This window comes from Ochotona curzoniae, unplaced genomic scaffold (assembly GCF_017591425.1).
Source record: "Ochotona curzoniae isolate NIBS_2020 unplaced genomic scaffold, NIBS_Ocur_1.0 contig_3819, whole genome shotgun sequence".
In the NCBI taxonomy this organism is placed as follows: domain Eukaryota; kingdom Metazoa; phylum Chordata; class Mammalia; order Lagomorpha; family Ochotonidae; genus Ochotona; species Ochotona curzoniae.
In genome coordinates this window covers 38,846,581-38,865,762 of record NW_024466004.1, presented here as the reverse complement: position 1 = coordinate 38,865,762, position 19,182 = coordinate 38,846,581, and the positions used below count along the sequence as shown (strand labels likewise).

The following is a 19,182-nucleotide window of genomic DNA, read 5'->3' as shown; positions in this document are numbered from 1 at the left end:
AAAGGGAGAGACAAGGGGGGCAGCCACACCCAGTCTCCCACCCACCTCAATACCCAGGGTTGAGAGACGGCCATCTGATGTCATTACAGAATCCCTGATGTGGAGCATGTTCTGAGGTTCTGTTCAAGTGGTTTTGATAGTTCTGAAATGCTGTCGATCCCACAGATCCAAGGATGAGGAAATCCTTCCAAGGTCCATTGGCAGACACAGTTCCACCTTAGGGTCTCCATTTGCCCAGAAATTTGCCGTCAAGCTTTGCTAGAGTAGTTGATCAATTGGTTCTGTCCTCCTTCCTCTGCTACGGTAATAGGTGTCCTCCGCAGGCTCCAATGGACTGCCAAATCTACCACGTACATCTGGGTATGCTGTCTACTGAATCATCTTCAGTAACTTAGGAAGCCCTGTTGAGACACATGCCCTCTGCTGTCAGATCACAGGTCCTGCCACTCTCCCTATGGTTGAGGTTCTGAGTCCAGTGGTTCAGCTGGAGGCACTCTCAAAGAAAGCTTGTTTGAGGTGATCCCACATGTAACTACCCACCAGTAGGGGGTCCAGCTCATTCTGTCACCCTGAATTTTTTTTTTTACTAACATGAAATTAACTAATGTGTCTCAAAAGAACCTGGATAAATGCTTCAAGTGATCAAACACACTCCAACCAGCCCACTGGAAGTGAAAAACACGTGGAGCCAAGTCTTATCACATGTGCCAACCTGATGCCACCCTGACTACCCCCCCCCCATGTGGCAAGTCCTGCTGAGATCAATCAAGCCTGCTGGGACTCAGGATCTCAGGTATGCTTCAACCACTATGAAACCTTTGCATTCCCAAGCCCACCCCCATGTCGGTAACTACTTCTCAGAAAGGAAGGACAGGGGAACATTCTGAGATTTAGAATCTGTGAAGCTCTGTAGCAGGCCAACTGTAACTTGTTATTGCTGTGAAGTGTGCAGGCAGAAGCAACGTAAATTCGTGAAATACCAGCATCAATGCTCAAGTATCACTTTTCACTTGAATACTAGAGAATCATGAAAACATTTAGGTTTTATTAGAAATTGTTGTTTATGACATAATGCCTATGAACTGTAACGCAGATACATACCGTGGTGTATGACCATACCTGTAATTACTTAGGAGACCAAAACGTGTTAGGAGCTGCAGACTCACGGGCCTTAGACTTGTTGACATGCCTGACAACCTGCTGCATTGCAAAACTTACCTTGGACAAGCAGGGCCACAGCAAGTAGGATACAGCGGCTAGAACATTCCATGCAAAGCAAGTGGAATAGAACCTCCGCCCTTGTTCCTGTTCAAATAATTAGTTCCTCCCCTGTTTTAATATAGATCAGGAAACCCATCCCCTTCTCCTCCTCCCCTAGAGAAGAAGGTATATGTATGAGGAGTAAAATAAAGAGCTTGGGGCATTCTCATTCACAAAGTATGTGTGTGTTTCTTGGGCATTCCCAGTCCACCTTCAGGGTTTGAGCATCGTGTCCTGCAGGACGGGACAATGAAAGGGAACTCAAAAATATTGCCTAACCTTTCTAGAAACTTGTCAGTTGGTGAGGGGTTCTTACACTTGATAATACATGAGTAGCCACTTTCTTCCTGGCACATCATCAGGGAGCTGAACTGGAAGCACAATTAGTTGGGACTCAAACAACTCCTGGCTTCATGCCACAATGCCCACTCATCTTTAACTCCATCATCTTAAAATTAAAAAAAAAATTGAGCTACATGGATGCATAAAATGAAATCAAGGAATTATGCCTGGAATAGCATTTCCTGGTGCTTCCAACTGCAACATTTCAACCTCAGACAGAAGGATTTCCTTGGTTTTTCTCTGACTTTTTTTTTTTCTTCCCCCTGTCTTTTCCTAGTCTTTCATTTGCAAACACTGAAATCACCAGAAGTTGTTGCACAGCAGAAGAGAGAGCAAGGCGGGCTTAATTGTAGATTACAGTTGGGTGTTTTTGTTCACAGCAAAGCTGTGAATGTGTCAAACAAAGGGAATCTGATACCAACCTAAGAGCTTTGTTAAATTAATGGTGGCAGTTGTTGGAAATTCAGTGTGCGAAGACTGAATTCTCTGCATCAGGACAGTTTCCATGGTCGCTGGACTCAGATCTTCCAATTTGAGCAAGATGACCACTCCATTTGCTTCTGATTGTTAAACCTTGCCACCTAGCTCAGTGGGTTTCCCTTCTCAGTGGTTTTGGCTTTTCATGTTCTCATTATATTGATTGGCTTCATGACAGTTCCCATAGGTGCATGTGTGTGTGTCTACTCAGCTTTTTTAGCTCTTGGCTAGAGTGCTGGAATGCACAAGTAAACCCGCCTTGGCAGTAGCAGCACTCTGATGACCCTAATCCCTTTCCTTCCAGCTCTGACTCCAGCCCATTCAAGGACCAGTATACTTTCACTGATTTTGGACTGATTCTGGCTAAATTCTAGTGGTCCTCTCTTCTTGTCCAAAACTACCCTTTGTCTAGAGGATCTTCATAAGATTTTGTTCAATAATAAATAGGAGGGCCCGGTGCCGTGGCCTAGTGGCTAAAGTTCTTGCCTTGAACGTGCTGGGATCCCAAATGGACACCAGTTCTAATCCCAGCAGCTCCACTTCCCATCCAGCTCCCTGCTTGTGGCCTGGGAAAGCAGTCAAGGACAGCCCAAAGCCTTGGGACCCTGCACCCGTGTGGGAGACCTAGAAGAAGCTCCTGACTCCTGGCTTCGGATCGGCACAGCACGGGCTGTTGCGGTCACTTGGGGAGTGAATCATCGGATGGAAGATCTTCCTCTCTGTCTCTCCTCCTCTCTGTATATCTGACTTTGCAGTGAAATTAAAATAAATCTTAAAAACATAATAATAAATAGGAAAAAAAAATTGGTCCCTGCCTTCCAGTTAACTGATGTAGTCTGCCCTGTATGCCTTTAGTGTCCTCATTGCTCTGAGTGCACCTGTCCAGCAGGAGTGAGGAGCATCATTGACCCAAGGCTCACCCCACTAAAAACTCTCACCTTGGAACATGGTCATCATTAATGCCAGCCTGGAAATATTTCTATATTCTACTAAGCAGAATTCTTTAAGAAACTTTTATGGTCTTCATATTCTCCAATTAGCTCTTCTTTGACAATAACTTTGTTAAATTTTCTCTAGAGGTTAAAGGTAATCTAGTCATTTCTCTAGCATATGTGTTCAAAACTGACTTATCAATAATTTAGAATTTTAGTCAACCTGCAGTAATGAAAATTTTTGTTATTTCATCCTGCTAATAGCATATATATCTGGAATGATCATCAATTTGGAGAAAACAACCATTACATTCTTCACATTTGGAAGAATTCCCCATAGATTAAAATCTACCTCAATATATTTCAAACATTGCTTCAATTCTCCGAAATTCACGTCCTTTAGGCACTGGCTGCCGGTGGGCACTGGGTGAGTCAGCATCGTGGGAGAGGGGAACCTTTACTGAGGCCATGCCTGTTTCAGAACACCTGGCAATACCTACTGTAAGTGTGAGTGTAAGCCACACAAACAGATCTCGCTAAACTAAAGCAGCGCATCCCAGTCTTGGGTGCATCCAGAGGTCACCTCCTCCCGTATCACGCAAGGGAAATTCCGTGCAACAGGGGAGACGTAGTCAAAAGACAGCTGCTTCAGCTGACTGTGGTTCAAGTGTTTGCTCATTTTTTAGAAACATGATACTATGGGGACACGCTGCTAGGGCACTTCGCAAGCATTTGAGCTTCATTATCTTCAGGATAATGAAGAGTTAGATAATTTAGAGATTTATTTATTTATTAGTGGAAAGGCAGATTTATAGAGAGAAGGAGAGACACAGAGAGGAAGATATCTTTCACCTGCTGGTTCACTCCATAAATGGCCACAATGGCTAGAGCTGAGCTGAGCTAAAGCCGGAAGCCAGGAAGCCAGGATTTTCTTTTTCTTTCTCTCTCTTTCTCTCTTTCTCTCTTTCTTTCTTTCTTTCTTTCTTTCTTTCTTTCTTTCTTTCTTTCTTTCTTTCTTTCTTTCTTTCTTTCTTTCTTTCTTTCTTTCTTTCTCTCTCCCTCCCTCCATCCCCCTCTCTCTCTTTCTTTCTTTTTTTAGATTTATTTGTTTTCATTGGAGAGGCAGATATACAGAGAGGAGAAAAGACAGAGAAGAAGATCTTCCATCCAATGATTCACTCCCCAAGCAGCTGCAATGGCTAGAGCTGAGCCCTTCCAAAGCCAGGAGCTTCTTCTGGGTCTCCCACACAAGTGCAGGTTCCCAAGGCTTTGGGCCATCCTTGACTGTTTTCCCAGGCCACAAGCAGGGAGCTGGATGGGAAATGGAGTTGCTGGGATTAGAAATGGCACCCATATGGGATCCTGGTGCTAGCAAGGTGAGGACTTTAGCTGCTAGGCAATCGTGCCGGGCCCAAAGCTCACATTTTTCATTACAAGAAGTTGAAACTCATAGACAGACAAAAGGTGTTAAAACGTGAGCATTTCTATGCACCTCAGGTAATTTTGTACCAGTGAGGTGTTTTCCTTCAGGTCTTTGCTACATCAATCATAAGATGCATGAACCATTATGGTACTCCGAAACAGAGAGCAGCTCAGGGTACAGAACCTTTGAGATGAATCCTACCTAGTCAAGAAACCTCAAAAGCAATTGTCATTCAACAAGCTTGTTGTTACAAACGGCAATCCTTATTAAGTAAAGCTTATTTCTTTGCTGAAGCTGTCCTACATGTTATAAAAATCTTACACATTTCTGGTCTAACATTGTTATGCCAAGATTTTGCAATCCCCAGAAAATCATCAGTAGTCTGAAGTCCATGCAAACGCATCAAGGCAGTTTATTCAGGCTAACCTAGGCTCGCAGCCTCCTGCCCCGCCCAGCAGGATGGGGCAACAGTAAAGCCGAATCAGCATCAACAGCAAAAAGGGCAGAAGAGCCAGAAGAAAAAAGGAGAGTGAGGTTCAACAGCACAGGGGTTTTATACATTTCAGGCCAATTCCATATAATTATGCAGTCATGATTGGTCAGTTTAACTGTAAACTTTTAAAAAGAACAAGTTGGCAGGCTTCTGTTGGTGGATTTAAAGCAAGCAACTTTCAGAAAACACAAACTGACGGGCCATAGGGCAGTGGGTCTTATCTAACACAAGGGGCCTCCTTCCTGAGGCGCTCTGCCTATGTGACCTGCCAGGTGTCCTGTCAGGTGTCCTGCTGGGTGTCACATAGACTGTGAGGCCTGGAGTTCATACAGCCCCCAGCCAAGCAAGTAAGGCAGAAATCACAAAAGCAGAAAACACTTAGGTTCTTCAATATCATTGCTATTCAAATTACAGAGATGTATTTTCTTCTTTGTGGAGGCATATGATGCTTCTGACTTGTATTCAAAAAGCAATTGTTCAGGAACAACAGGTGTAGGAAGAAAATTTGATAGGACAATGGGGAACCTTGTTTGTGTGCAACCTTAACCAGTTGTAATCCTGTGAGGAAAGCCCCAGGAATTCAGGGCAAAGGCCTTGGCACAGCTGGAATGGAAAAGCAGGGACACAGGGACTGATAAAAGATCAAAGAGAGGTACTTCTCCTGTTATGTGCTGTCCAATCATTAGCAGCCTGCTGGAACACATTGTTTACTGATTGGTGCTCCTTGCATGCAAGCATGCAAACTTCATCCTGTTTCAGAGTTTCCTTCCTTATGCCTGCATGATCCTCAGTCTTGGAACGTCTTTTGGTGTTAATGGCCTTGGGTTATTGACCAACAGTCTGCAGTCCGCGTGTGTGATTACTGACTTGCAACAAATCCCTCACTGCTGTACAGCAAACAAATAGATAGCTTTGTCTTTCCATTTTTTCTCCCAATTTTTATACTTCTCTCCTATTGTCAGAAAACCTCACAACCTAAGACAGAGAAAGCTGTTAAAAATAATAATTAGATAGCTATAGTCTCTTTTAACAATGATGCAAGCACTGTGAGTTAGGGAATTGCTTTCCCATTTTGCAGACATGGAAGTAGAAGTTCAGAGAAGGTAAGCATCTCTTGCGCATGGCTCAGAATGAAAAGAAATAGATCCAGAATTCCAACACTGGGAGTTGCAACCAGAGTCTGTGCTAACCATACTGGAAAAAATCTTGGAATAGAAATGATCTCAAATTCTGATGTGGCATCTCCCTTTACCTTGCATCTCTAAGCTACACATCCCCAGTCACTTCAGTCCCTTCTTTTAAAACATGGTTAGAGATAGCCTGATCACCCTGATATCGAATTCTTCAAAGTCCTTATTAAGGTAAGAATAAAACATGGTGCTCCAGCAGCCTCTAGCCAGAGGGAAAAAAAAGTCAGAACTCCAATCTTTTTTAGAAGGGACACTAACTATGTAGAGAAATAATTAAGGTCTGCTGGTGCAAACAGGAGCCAGAATGGTTTTGGGCCAGCCAAGCTAGATCGCAGCACCTGCTGGCAAGTGCTGGGACTAGGTTCAAATCATGTCAGGCTGGAATGTATACCTCCTGATAGGTATAAGATCTGGGATTAGGAAAATGCCTGGCAAGGAACTGTGGGCACTCTCCTGCTGGGTTGTAGCTCCTGCTTGTGATCATGAGAACCATGGCTCGGGGTAGGTGAAGCTAGTCAAGGCAGCAGCACTCGTCAGCATATGTATGGGCTGCGCCTGTGGCAGGTTGGGCTGAGCTAAGCAGCAGTACCCATGGGTATGTACAAGAGCAAGATGGAACTGGGCTAGGCTGCAGCTCATGTTGACACATGCAGATCTGGGTCTGAGAGTAGGCTGTTTGCAGTCAACTAGGCTGTGGCACCCACTAATGCGCAGTGGGCCTGTGGTGGGTGGGGCTGGACTAGGCTGCGGCCTGTCAGTTCACTTGAGAGACGGCAGCTTATATCTACTGGTATGTGTGTTGGCTAGTGCAGGTGATAGGCTGAACCTGACCCTGCACTGGCTGGCACATATAAGAATCAAGTCTTGATGTTACCCTAAGTGAGATTCCTTGAGGGAATCCCCATTTGGATGGCTGGCCTCAAACCCTGGCCACGGGGAAAATCACATTTGTGACTGGGCCTGTTGGGTTGCTAATACCTGTGCATGTCTAGATGCAATCAGGGAACATACACGATGGCCAGCTCATTTAGGTCAGCAGAAGATGCTGAATGCCTCACCAGAGGATGGAAAGCAGAATAGCTCGCATTTCTCTCCTACCTTGCAGCATGTCCCTTGGCCTGTGGATGCACTGAGGTGGACTTGGTTGGAAATACACCTTGAGCATTGACTTCCTCAAGCCTGGTGTAATGAAGTCGACAAAGTCTCAAAACTAACAAAACCACCGAAGTAACACCCTAGGAATACTCTTCCCCACATCAGGGTCACTAAGGCGTCACCAAAGACCGTCCCCTATCCTCAGGTACTGATGTAGTTTGAAAGTAAGGAGCAGCCCCCTCATCTTCTCTGCTGTGGACACGGGAGAAAAAAAAAAAAAGGAAATATTTGTTCCATCCACCTTCCTCCACAAACTACACTCTCTCCTTCTTAATCAGAGACCCTCAAGGGCATACATCTCTCTCAACTATGTAAACAATATTAAAAATAAGTGACAAACAAACCGATGTATCATAGGGGGCCAGCACTGTGGTACAGCATGTTAAGTTTTTGTCTCTAATGTCAGCATCCTATATGAGCAGTCGTTTGGCTCCTTGGTGCTTCATTTCTGATTTAACTTCCTGATAATGTGCTTGTGAAAGCAGTGAAAAGTGGCCCAAGTGCTTGAACCCCTGATACCCACGTATGAGACAAGGATGAATTGTGGGCATCCCAAGCAGTGGCTTAACCCACTTTACCCAAATGCCCATCTGTATTGCTGACATGGTTGGAAAGCCTAATCCCTTTCAACCACTAGTATTTGGTGTTCAGCATTGGCACCTTGACCAACCAAATACATTTTCCCAACTGTTCTCAGAAGAAAATGTTTTAGTACAATAGGTTATGCTTTAAGGTCAGGGATGACGATTGGTGAGCACTAATTAAAAGCAAAGGAATGAAAACTGAAAGGAAAGAACAATTTCAAAGACACTTTTGAGATCTTCTAGTGAAAGTAACCCTTTAAGAACTGCAGCAAAATTCTGGAATCCTGAGATGTCCAGAAAAAAAAAAATGAAGCTGAAAGATTTGTTATTGTTGAGTATGGAAAGGTTCATCCAGTTTGATGATTTTTACAATAAACTGTGCTCTTTTTCTGAACTTTGGATTGTATGTATGGGTCTGTGAAGTAATTTTAAAGTCATGAGTGTTATGAGTAGCCGAAAGGACCTGCGCTGAGACTCACAGTCTCGGTGTTAGCTGTCACAGCGTGAACAAGGACGTCTGAGCCTTGCACTTCATCCTCAGCTCTTTCCTGTAGCTTCCGACACCTGACACAGGCCATTCTATCTTTCTTTATTTCTCATCTCTAAGATGGAGGCACTGAATTTCATGACATTTGACATTTCTAACTGTAAAATTATATTGCTAAGCCAGCCTCATTCCAAGAGGAAATAATTTCATATTCTTATTTACGTATCTCTAATGTTATATCAACTCATACCTAGAAACAATTCCACAAAAGACAAAATCCTTAAGAACTCTCTGTCTCAAATCTATTTGTTTATATATACACAAAATATCACATCAAGCAGTTTTATGTTGTGAACATTTTTACCTTTTTCTCTACTCTTGTATTATTTATTTTCTTTTGTCATTTTATGCCTTAAATACACAACATAGAAACTATGTCTTTACAATTTCCTGAATGCTAAAAGGAGATAGGAAGTGACGTTGATTAAAAATGGATAAACTTACATGTTTCTTTTGTTTATTTTTTGTAGACAGCTTTTGATAAGACTGTGGAATATCATTTGAAGAGATGAAGCTCTCTCATTGTTCTGTCTTTTCTGGTGTTATGGATGATGCCACGTTTTTATAAATAGGAATAGTCAATTAACTGCACATATGTGAACAACTTTAATTCTTATTCCCGGTTTCAGCTCTTTCAAAGTATACTGTAAACAGCAGGGACTCAAGCAATCTTGCCTAAGTTTTGAGCCAAAACAAATGATCAGGTTACACCTGTTTGGTTTACACCACCTTGGAAACCAGTGGCCTCCATCTCCCTGGGCTTCAAGCGTAAGTTGGCTCTTGTCGACATAACAATCAAGTAAATAACCACCTGGCTCTCTTAATCTCCATTTATGCGTCAAGTGGTAAGTTAAGCTTATCTTTCTTACATAGGATGTGTCTGTTTAATGAGAAAATTGCATTTTCTATGTAACTGGACGGTCCTTACTTATTTCCAAAAGGTTTCAGTGACAGAAGTGATCCTAAACAATTACGAACCTTGACATACTGCCATCTGGTTTTATACCACATCATCACAGATGCCTTCTCTGGGTAAGCTTCCACAAAGCAAGATTGTGCGCTTGCTTTCCAAGGCTGTGGCCAACAAAATACCTGGTGTGAGTACAGAGTATGTGGGCTGACATGAATGAGCAACACAAAGGTGGCATGGAGGAAGACAATCTATCATGTGTGTCATAATGGCAACCTTTGCACTATTCTCAATTGGGGAACCTCTATAAATAACTGTGTCTACACCCATAAAGGGGATTAAACTATCTTGCAACTGGTGTGCATGTGTACATGGGCCTGTGTGGGTGTTATTCTTTCCACTGATTGTTGTTTATGAACTGCCGCAATTGAAAAATCATTTTGCTTACTATAAAACTATTTGTACGTATAAAACTTGAAACTAGATGTAAAATCTTTAGGGTTATGGCTCTTGTATGTCTGTTTACAAAAACAGAATCAAATATCATAAAGCTGATAGAATTGAAAAGAAAGCTCAGTGGGCAAAACATTGCTGTGACTAAATCACTACTCATTGAGAGAACTGGCTGTTGACAACCTGGATCCCTTAAGCTGGGTCTGCCTGAGGTGTGTGCCTGATGATTGTCATGATCTTCCACTTGTCTCCGTTCCAACTACGAGTAGGCTTCACTCATGTTGCATGCCTATCCACTATCGCTTCCTCTGCCTTTCTCTTGAGCACAATCCATCATACGTTGTTTCTCACAGCCCTAGATATCCAATACTCTGTTCTTGGTTCCAACATGATTTTAAGCACAATATGAGCATTTTGTACAAAGGGACAGGTAGTGAATATTTTAGGCTTTGAGGTTCAACGTATCTCACAATAACCCAGTTCTGCTATGAAAGTAGTCACAGGAATAGTCAATTATTGTTTTACAAATAATAATTTTGATATTATTTACAAAATATAGAGTAGGCTTGATTTGGTTAGAGGTCTGTGTCATTTACTCAGCCCTCATAAACATGGATGTAGAAATGCTGAAATCCCATGACTGTCCATTTTGCTTATTGTATATATTTGTTACCTAAAAACAATATCACAATACAAACTTCTTGTGGACTCTTCAGAATATACCAATGGAGACTCATGAGGGATAAAGATCCTGGGTTTGAGAAATACTGCTTTCCAAAGTTATCATCTCCAAAAATAAAAATGCTTTCTTTGCAAACAGGGAGTTAAATTCACTGCAGGTGTCAGCAAGCACAGCAGGACTCAGAGGCAGGAAACAGCCCAAGGCAGGAAGTCCTTCTCCTTTCAAGGTAAGTGATTTGTGTGTAAAGGTGAGGAGAGTTCCAAATGGGCCAGATGACCCAGAGCTCTGCCAGGACCTGGAGAACAATGTTCAGGATCTGGAAGTATGGACAGAAATGCTATTGCCTGATTGGGAGTCTTGGATTATTAGTCTCCTACTCCCTGAATTTCGTTTGGTTCATCACTAACCTGAGGGTTGCAGCACACATCTTGCTACCTAACAAAGTTGGAGGTGAAGAATGGGTGAGATGCTATGAAACGCTTTCCAAGAAGATGAGATGAGCTGGGTAAAAAAGGCTGATGGATTTTTTTACGGACTGTTGTTGAAAGTCCAGATGGTATCAGAAATTAGGTACCCCTCAAACACAAGATTCAGAGCCATACTTTGTGATTGCAAAGCAGCTCCCGTCTCCTGCCAATGCAAAGGGCTTTTTCTGAGAGGTTGCTGGATTGGGCGGGAAGGCGAGGGGGAAAGGGGATAGGGGTAGTGGGGGTGGAGGGGCCTGCCTTACTGATTAAGGTTAGCTTGCTTGTCATTGCTCTGGTCACCCAGGAAGGGAAGCCTCCTGTGATACTGGTTGTTAAGTGCTCACTCTATAGTAACTAAAGCAAAGGTGAGTTGTTCGAAAGGTGATTCAGCCGTGTTACCACCTTTAGAGTTTGGTGCTCAGTTCCAAAATTTCAGAAACTCAAGGGTATAGTTTACCCAGAGTTAAGTCTGTTCCAAGTGATTCTATGAAAATTTTCCCAACACAGGGGAGCCGGATTTGTAAAGTGCATCTCCAATGACTGGAAGTTTCATGGCTATTCTTAGGAAACTTATTTGCAACAAAAGTAATCTTCACAAGAAAAATCACTGCTCAGAAGATTGCTTGGGAAATTGAAGTAATGAGAATCAAATAATTGTTATGGACTTTTAATCCAGGATGTAAAAGAACCAAATGAACCGACTATTATCTTTGACTCAACTATAAGACTGTCGTAACTCATGTTCTGAACCTAAGGAGCCACACAAGACCTTACTACCTCTGACAATAGCTCAGTATGTTGGCAATAGAGATTGTTCCAGAAAATTCAGTGTCCTTAGTTCTGATTAAATATTTTGTATCTGTATATCATAGTATTTTCCTTATGAATAGGACAAGGCAGACACTGAAAAAATTCATGAAGTTTTTATTTGCCTATCCTTCATGCAGGTTTCTGCTTTCTAAATCTTTGCTGCCAAGTCCCTATGCTAGTTATAGGAACAAATGATTGACTCACTTTTGTCTACTCATGTACCAACATTTCACTCAGGTACCCTCTGGTTGAGATGAGTAGCTGTAGCATTTTCCAAGTTATCCCATGAATACAAGAGAGAGGATCTCACTGTGGTGAAATTATGATGGTTAGTCTTCTCCCATGACTATTTCACTCATTTCACACTCAAAGGAGGAACAGTATTTGTCTCTAAATTCTGGTGTTTATTATGTTTCAGGTTATTTCCATAACACTTTAGTCAAATTGACTTGTTAAAAAAATTATTGATTGATTTATGCTACTAATGCAAGTTTCTTCTGACAGAAGTTTTATAAGTATAAATTTTCCCCTAGATTTTCATTTGGTTGAATCAACCCAATGAGCCAAACCTAGGCTCTCTGACAAGGCATCCAGGTGTCCCAAATGGTAGTTTAACTAGTAAGGTAAACTTCCATCCCATCTATTTGCCATTTTCAACAAAACTATGGAATTTTGGAATCAATGTTGATGCCAATAATGAAACTACCTATTGCAATAAGTTGACAGTTTAAGTCATATGACTGAATATAAGTGAATGGTAGGTATTTCCTAATAAATCATCAATGCTGACTGAAGCTTTAATAGCTAATAAAATCCATTTCTCATTTCTTCGATAAATTAGTATAATCAACAGAGAAAATTAAAGCCCTAGAGATCATGAGTGATTTGTTTTGCAAAAAAAAGAATAGAAATTAGAGTGAATATTTCACCTTACAATCAAACTTGCTCCTTCTTTATGTAAATTTAGCTAACAGAAACATATTAATTAGCTACTTCATATTAAGCATTTTGGAGGATAAAAAAGACAAGTAAGAAGTCTCCTAACTAAATTTTTGTGAGACTAGTTAAGGTGCTCTATCAGCGAATGCTAAAATTCTTTTAATTTATAACAAATATTTGAGGAAAATTTGCAGATTACCAAAATTATTCCTGGTGTTGGCAATATTGAATATTTTGCTTTCTGGAAATATTAAATTGAACTTTCCAAACCAAATTTCCATGAAGTGATCTGCAACTTTTTAAGAGAAGGGAGAATATGAGGAGTACTCACTTGTACGTTAGAATTAGTAAGAAGGTACTCCTTTAAGAACTAGAAAGTATCTTTGGGAATTTAAGAAAATGGATAAATTAAAAGTATTGATAGGGCCCAGCGGTGTGGCCTAGCGGCTAAAGTCCTTGCCTTGAACCCCCCGGGCTCCCATACGGGCTCCGGTTCTAAGCCCGGCTGCTCAACTTTCCATCCAGCTCCCTGCTTGTGGCCTGGGAAAGCAGTTGAGGACGGCCCAAAGCTTTGGGACCCTGCACCCGCGTGGGATACCTGGAAGAAGTTCCTGGTTCCCAGCTTTGGATCGGCACAGCACTGGCCCTTGCGCTTACTTGGGGAGTGAATTATCAGATAGAAGATCTTCTTCTCTGTCTCTCCTCCTCTCTGTATATCTGACTTTGTAATAAAAAATAAATAAATCTTAAAAAAAAGTATTGATAAAGAGAAAATCTGGAATACTTCTTTTTAAAAAAGATTTATTTAATGGGCCCAGTGTGGTAGCCTAGTGGCTAAAGTCCTTGCCTTGCACTCATCAGGATCCCACATAGGTGCCACGTATTGTCTTAGCTGCTCCACTTTCCTTCCAGCTTCCTGTTTGTGGCCTGGGAAAGCAACTGAGGATGGCCCAAAGCTTTGGCACCTTGCACCCACATGGGAGAGCCAGAAGAAGCTCCTGGCTCCTGGCTTTGGATTAGCTCAGCTCCAACAATTGTAGCCATTTGGGGAGTGAACCAGTGGAAGGAAGATCTTTATCTCCATATCTCCTTCTCTCTGCATATCTGCATTTCCAATAATAAGAAAGAGGACACTCTTCTGGGTCTCCCATGTGAGTACAGGTTCCCAAAGCCTTGGGCTGTCCTTCACTGTTTTCCCAGGTCACAAGCAGGGAGCTGGATGGGAAATGGAGTATCCAGGACATGATCTGGTGCCAATATGGGATCCCGGCATGTATAAGGGGAGGATTTTAGCCGCCAGGCTACTGTGCTGGGCTCTGGAATACTTTTTAACTGATTAAAAACTAGAGCAAGTGACTTTAGTTTGAAATGCCTACAGGTCTATCACATGGAGATTTCTGATAACTGTACCCCTTCAAAGGAGTAGAATTAGCATTAAGTAAATTTAATGTACAATAAATTATATGTAACTGAATACATACATAGCACATTTTGATGTGGAAAGATTTCAACAAGAAAAACGTTTTCAGTGTCATAAAATATAATAATGACAATAGTTACTAAGCACCAACCATGTATTAGACCGTGTTTTGAGAGCTTCATGATAAGGAAAGTCTCACAAGTCCCATTGCCATCACAGATGAACTTGGACATGAACATGGGAAGTTCATTGTTGAGGAGGATCTCTTAACCACTAAGCTAAAACAACTCACTTCCCCAAAAGAAATCCATTGTCTTTCCATTAGCAAAGAATTTGAATATAGTTTGGGCATTTATCATTCAAATGAATCATCCGGACATCGATTTTTTTTATTGTATTTAAAGATCTGTTACTTTATTACCATTTATTTTTAGCAGCATAGTTTAAATCTATTGCTACCGTCTTCCCTTCTCTAAGATGTCTAACCAAGTGCTCTTGAATGTTTTATAATGCATGACTATCTGCTTTAGCAACATGGACAAGTGCCCCATGACATATGTCAAAGGGAAACATAATACCATTTCCCCCACTCTTTAATCATCAGGGCTCTGCTTTAATAACTTATGCGGACATTAACCTTTTTGGTAGATTAGAAAAGAATCCTTTTTATTTAATACAATTTTGTTTGTGTTCTGAAAGCCAAGGACACTGAAGTATTTATTCCCTACTGAATAACACATTGTGCACATGTATCCTTGTGTTCTCTGAAAATACCTTTTAATCTTCATTCATCTTCTCACCACCTGGACTTGATCCATATTTCTCCCTCTGTAAGACATAATGCTTGTGCTCAGACAAGTGTGCTATTATAACAGTATTCCAATTTTCTTGCTTGACTGGTTCTTTCATATCCCCATTTCCATGATAGTCTTGGCTGAATATATGAAGAAATAACTTTTTTTTTTTCAATAAGAAATAGGCCCTGAAAAGGCATGGTCTTCTGACTTAGAGAAAAACAAAATAGTGGAAAGCCTGTAGCTCTAGATCACATCTTCTGGTTACGGCAGAGAGTTAGCTAAATAGCATTTCAATTAGAGAGAATCTTTGAGAGTATGTGTTGGGAAAATTCTGAAGACATTTTGAGTCATTACAAAATATGCATATATGTGGGGGGGGCGATCAATAGTGACTGGCATCTAGGGACAAGGGCATTCTGAAAAATATCCATTAAATGTAGAGGACAGCTACTAAAACAAAAAAATTATCCAGCTCATATCGTCAATGGTGACCATGCTGAGAAAGCTTGATCTAAAGCAAAAGGAATTGAACTTGAAAACTTTGCTGTACCTCCAACTTTGTGTGATTTTGGGAAAGTGACTTCTATTTCTAGTATCTGCTCACTCATTTGAAAGAACAACTTAACCACTGCCACAAAACAAAACTGAAATCCATGTTTCAGAGTGATTGTGACAGACTAACAGCTCTGAATAAAGTGCTGATCAGTAAGAGGAGGCCGACAAAGGAAAATCAGAAACGAAAGCATGGAAGGCAATTGTAAGACCAGGTGGAAGCAGGCAGTGTCAGAGAGACAATGCCACTGCAATACCAAAGGCGGCTCTACAGAGCTTTCACCTGACATTAGGAGGGAGGTGTAAGAATCCAATAGCACTGATAATATATTAGGAGGAGATGATGAAGCTGGAAAGAGAAAGTCATGGCAGGTTTGGATGGGTGACAGAGATTTCAACAGTGATTTGGAGATAAAACCAGGAGAATTTATCAGGAATTGAGCGAACCCTTGAGTAATCAAAAAAGGGTTATAAGAGACCAGGATGAATTAAACACTTTTTTCTGTGGGTGCTTTGGTTCTGGTCATATCATCCAACAAGGCAACTAAATCAAAACATAAGGAAGTCACTTCTGGGTATATATCCAAGGACATGAATGTATTCTATCAAAGAAATATCTGCACCATCATGTTTATAGCAAATTGTTCACTCTAGCCAAAACAGGAAATCAACCATGGTATCCATCATCAGATGAATGAAGAAAATATGATTTACATACATAGAATATTATTCAGTCACAGAAAGAATTAAATTTTATCATTTATGGCAAAATGCACGTAATTGGAGAATATTGAGTGAAATAAATCAGAGAAATATAAATATTGCATGTTCTCCCTTATATGTGCAAGCTAAAATTAAAAAAAAAAATCAAAGGCTAGAAAAGATAGACATGGTTGCGTATGTCAATACTGCTGCAAACATATCTTTGCCAAAGCAATGGTTAAGAATATCATACTATATATGTTATTATATATATATATGCTATATGTGTGTGTATATATATACATAAACACACACACACACACACACACACACACACACACACACACACATATATTACAGCTTTAATGACCCATGGCCTACTTTTCAAAAATTTTCCCACTCCTTCTATAGCCAGCCAGCTAAAAATAGAACCTAAGCATATTTATATGCTAAAAGAAAGAGGTCAGGGGAAATTGATGACAGTACTTAAAATGCTTCTGGAAAATTAAATCAAAAGATATTTATATTGGAACAAAAATATTTGTAATTCATGTATCATTTATTTTCTAAATATGCATTTCATGGGAAATCCTCACACAAAAAATGGAGTATATACGAACTTTTTTTGAAACAAGAAAAAGGAGCCTCTCTCTCTGCAAACTGGTAAAGAAATTTGAGTATGAATGCAGGTCCATTTGGAGCAGCAGTTTGAGGAAGCTTTGTAGGCAAGCCCAGCTGCTGGTAAGGGAATAGGGAGTAGGAGCAGCTAACACGGTGAGAACACTCCATGGGGGGGAGGAGTATTAACCAAGTGGAGAAACTGAGACTGTAACTTCAAAAGTCAGGTATGTGGGGTGTCAGGGTACCAGAGCCACTAAGGGATCACATAATTGCTTGAAAATGTGGTAGAATGTGAGAGAGTGACAATGACCCAAACTTCAAATTAAACTGGGCATGGGAACAAGTATGTCCACAGATCTGTTGTGTCACGTCCTTGAATGACAGATGAGCACATTCTATGGGATTAGCAGAGTGCCTTTTTAAAAAAGTCTTTTAAAAAAAGATTTATTTATTTTTATTAGCAAATCAAATTTACAGAGAGGAGACAAGAGAATCCTTCATCTGTTGGCTCACTTCCCCAGTGGCTGCAAAAGCCAGAGCTAAACTGATCTGAAGCCAGGAGCCAGGAGCTTCTTCTGAGTCTCCCAACCAGGCACAGGGTCCCAAGGCCTTCACTGCTTTCCAAGGCCACAACAGGTTGCTGGATGGGAAGTGGAGCAGCCAGGACACAAACCAGCTCCCATGTGGGATCCTGGTGCATGCAAGGCAAGGACTTTAGCCACTAGGCTATTACACCTGGTCCCATAGAGTGCCTTTAACACCCAGAGATGCTACAAGGTAGAAATTGGAGTTTGTTTCTTATCATCCCCTCAAGTTAAAGGGTACAAATTATCACTGGAATAGCAATGAGTCATGATGAAACTGTTTTCTTTTGCAGAATCTTGCCATCTTTTGAGACTGAGACATAGTTGGATGTTCCTCAGAGACCTTCTAAGTGGAGTAAATACATACTCAACTGGGATTGGGAGGATATGGCTGGCTGTTGTGTTCATCTTCCGTTTACTGGTCTACATAGTAGCAGCAGAACATGTCTGGAAAGATGAACAGAAAGAATTTGAATGCAACATTAGACAGCCTGGTTGTGAAACTGTGTGTTTTGACCACTTCTTCCCCATATCCCAGGTTAGACTTTGGGCCTTACAGCTGATTACGGTTTCCACACCTTCTCTTCTGGTAGTTCTACATGTAGCCTATCGTGAGGGGAGAGAGAAAAAGCACAAAAAGAAACTCTATGTGAGTCCAGGTACAATGGATGGGGGCCTATGGTGCACTTACGTCATCAGCCTCATCGTTAAAACTGGTTTTGAAATTGGCTTCCTTGTTTTGTTTTATAAGCTCTACGATGGCTTTCGTGTTCCCTACCTTTTGGAGTGTGATTTGAAGCCTTGTCCTAACACTGTAGACTGCTTCATCTCTAAACCCACTGAGAAAACCATCTTCATCCTCTTTTTGATCATCACTTCATGCTTGTGCATCGTGTTGAATTTCATTGAACTGAGCTTTTTGGCTCTCAAGTGCTTCATTAAGTGCTGCATCAAAAAATATCTTAAAACCCTTAAGTCCTCAGTGTGTGAATGTCATAACTTCAAATATGCTGAATGTAGTGAGATGGCAGCCCCTGCTCTACGCCAGAATCAGCAGTTAGGCTTTGTCACAGGCACACTTCGACAACCCGAAGAAAAGCTATTTTGTGACACACAGGAGGGTGAAACACAGAAACTATGCATCTCTCTGAAACAAAGATCTTAACTGGATTAGAGACATAAGTGGTATTAGACTTTATATCATTTGGGGGAAACATCTTTCAAGTTCCAATATGCTCTCAGTTGTGAATAGTAGATCAACATTTCATTTTTTCTTGTAGGGTCTCCAAATGTGAATATGCATGTTGTTTTTTTGTAAATAATTTTGAGGTAATCCAAGAGCATCCTTTAAGAGCTTAGATCTGTCAGGAAAACAATTTTGTCAACTTCCTTTTTAGGGGGGTGGTTACTTTCCCCACATTATAATCCATGCACCGTTGAACTGTATAAAACATTGTATTTCTGACCAATATAATGGTCCAAGCTGCCCAGAAAGCATTGGCAACCTTTCCGAAGTGGTAACCAAGGCTCCACTCACCTAGTCCTATTCAACCTTTGTAGATTTCTGAAAGGTAACTGAAAGCTAAGTTCGAACCAGAGGACATCTAAAGGGCTCACTGCAGCGCCAGGGAGGCAGGTGCCACAGAAAGTAGCGCACGGATAGCGATCAAGGCTATTGCAGAAAAATGTACCTGCTGCTAATGCTTAATGTTTGTTAAAAACACCACCAAAACTTTTTGTAAACTTCGAAATTGTCAAATTTTTTAAAAATGGGAATTTAAAAAATGTTGTTTAACATAATTCATCCACAGTTTGCTAGTACTCCTCCTCCAAAAACACATA

General features: G+C 41.1%; 1 protein-coding gene across 1 annotated transcript; it reads left to right on the top strand.

Annotated features, from left to right (window-relative positions):
• Positions 1–17,608: 17,608 nt before the first annotated feature.
• On the top strand, positions 17,609–18,505 carry GJB7 (gap junction protein beta 7). The gene has a single exon (XM_040983520.1). It carries the CDS (start codon positions 17,609–17,611, stop codon positions 18,503–18,505), a length of 897 nt encoding a protein of 298 aa, XP_040839454.1.
• The last annotated feature ends 677 nt before the right edge of the window (positions 18,506–19,182 follow it).

Excerpts from the sequence above, each read along its gene's own strand:
- GJB7 (XM_040983520.1), top strand. The coding sequence starts at position 17,609 with ATGATGAAACTGTTTTCTTTTGCAGAATCTTGCCATCTTTTGAGACTG.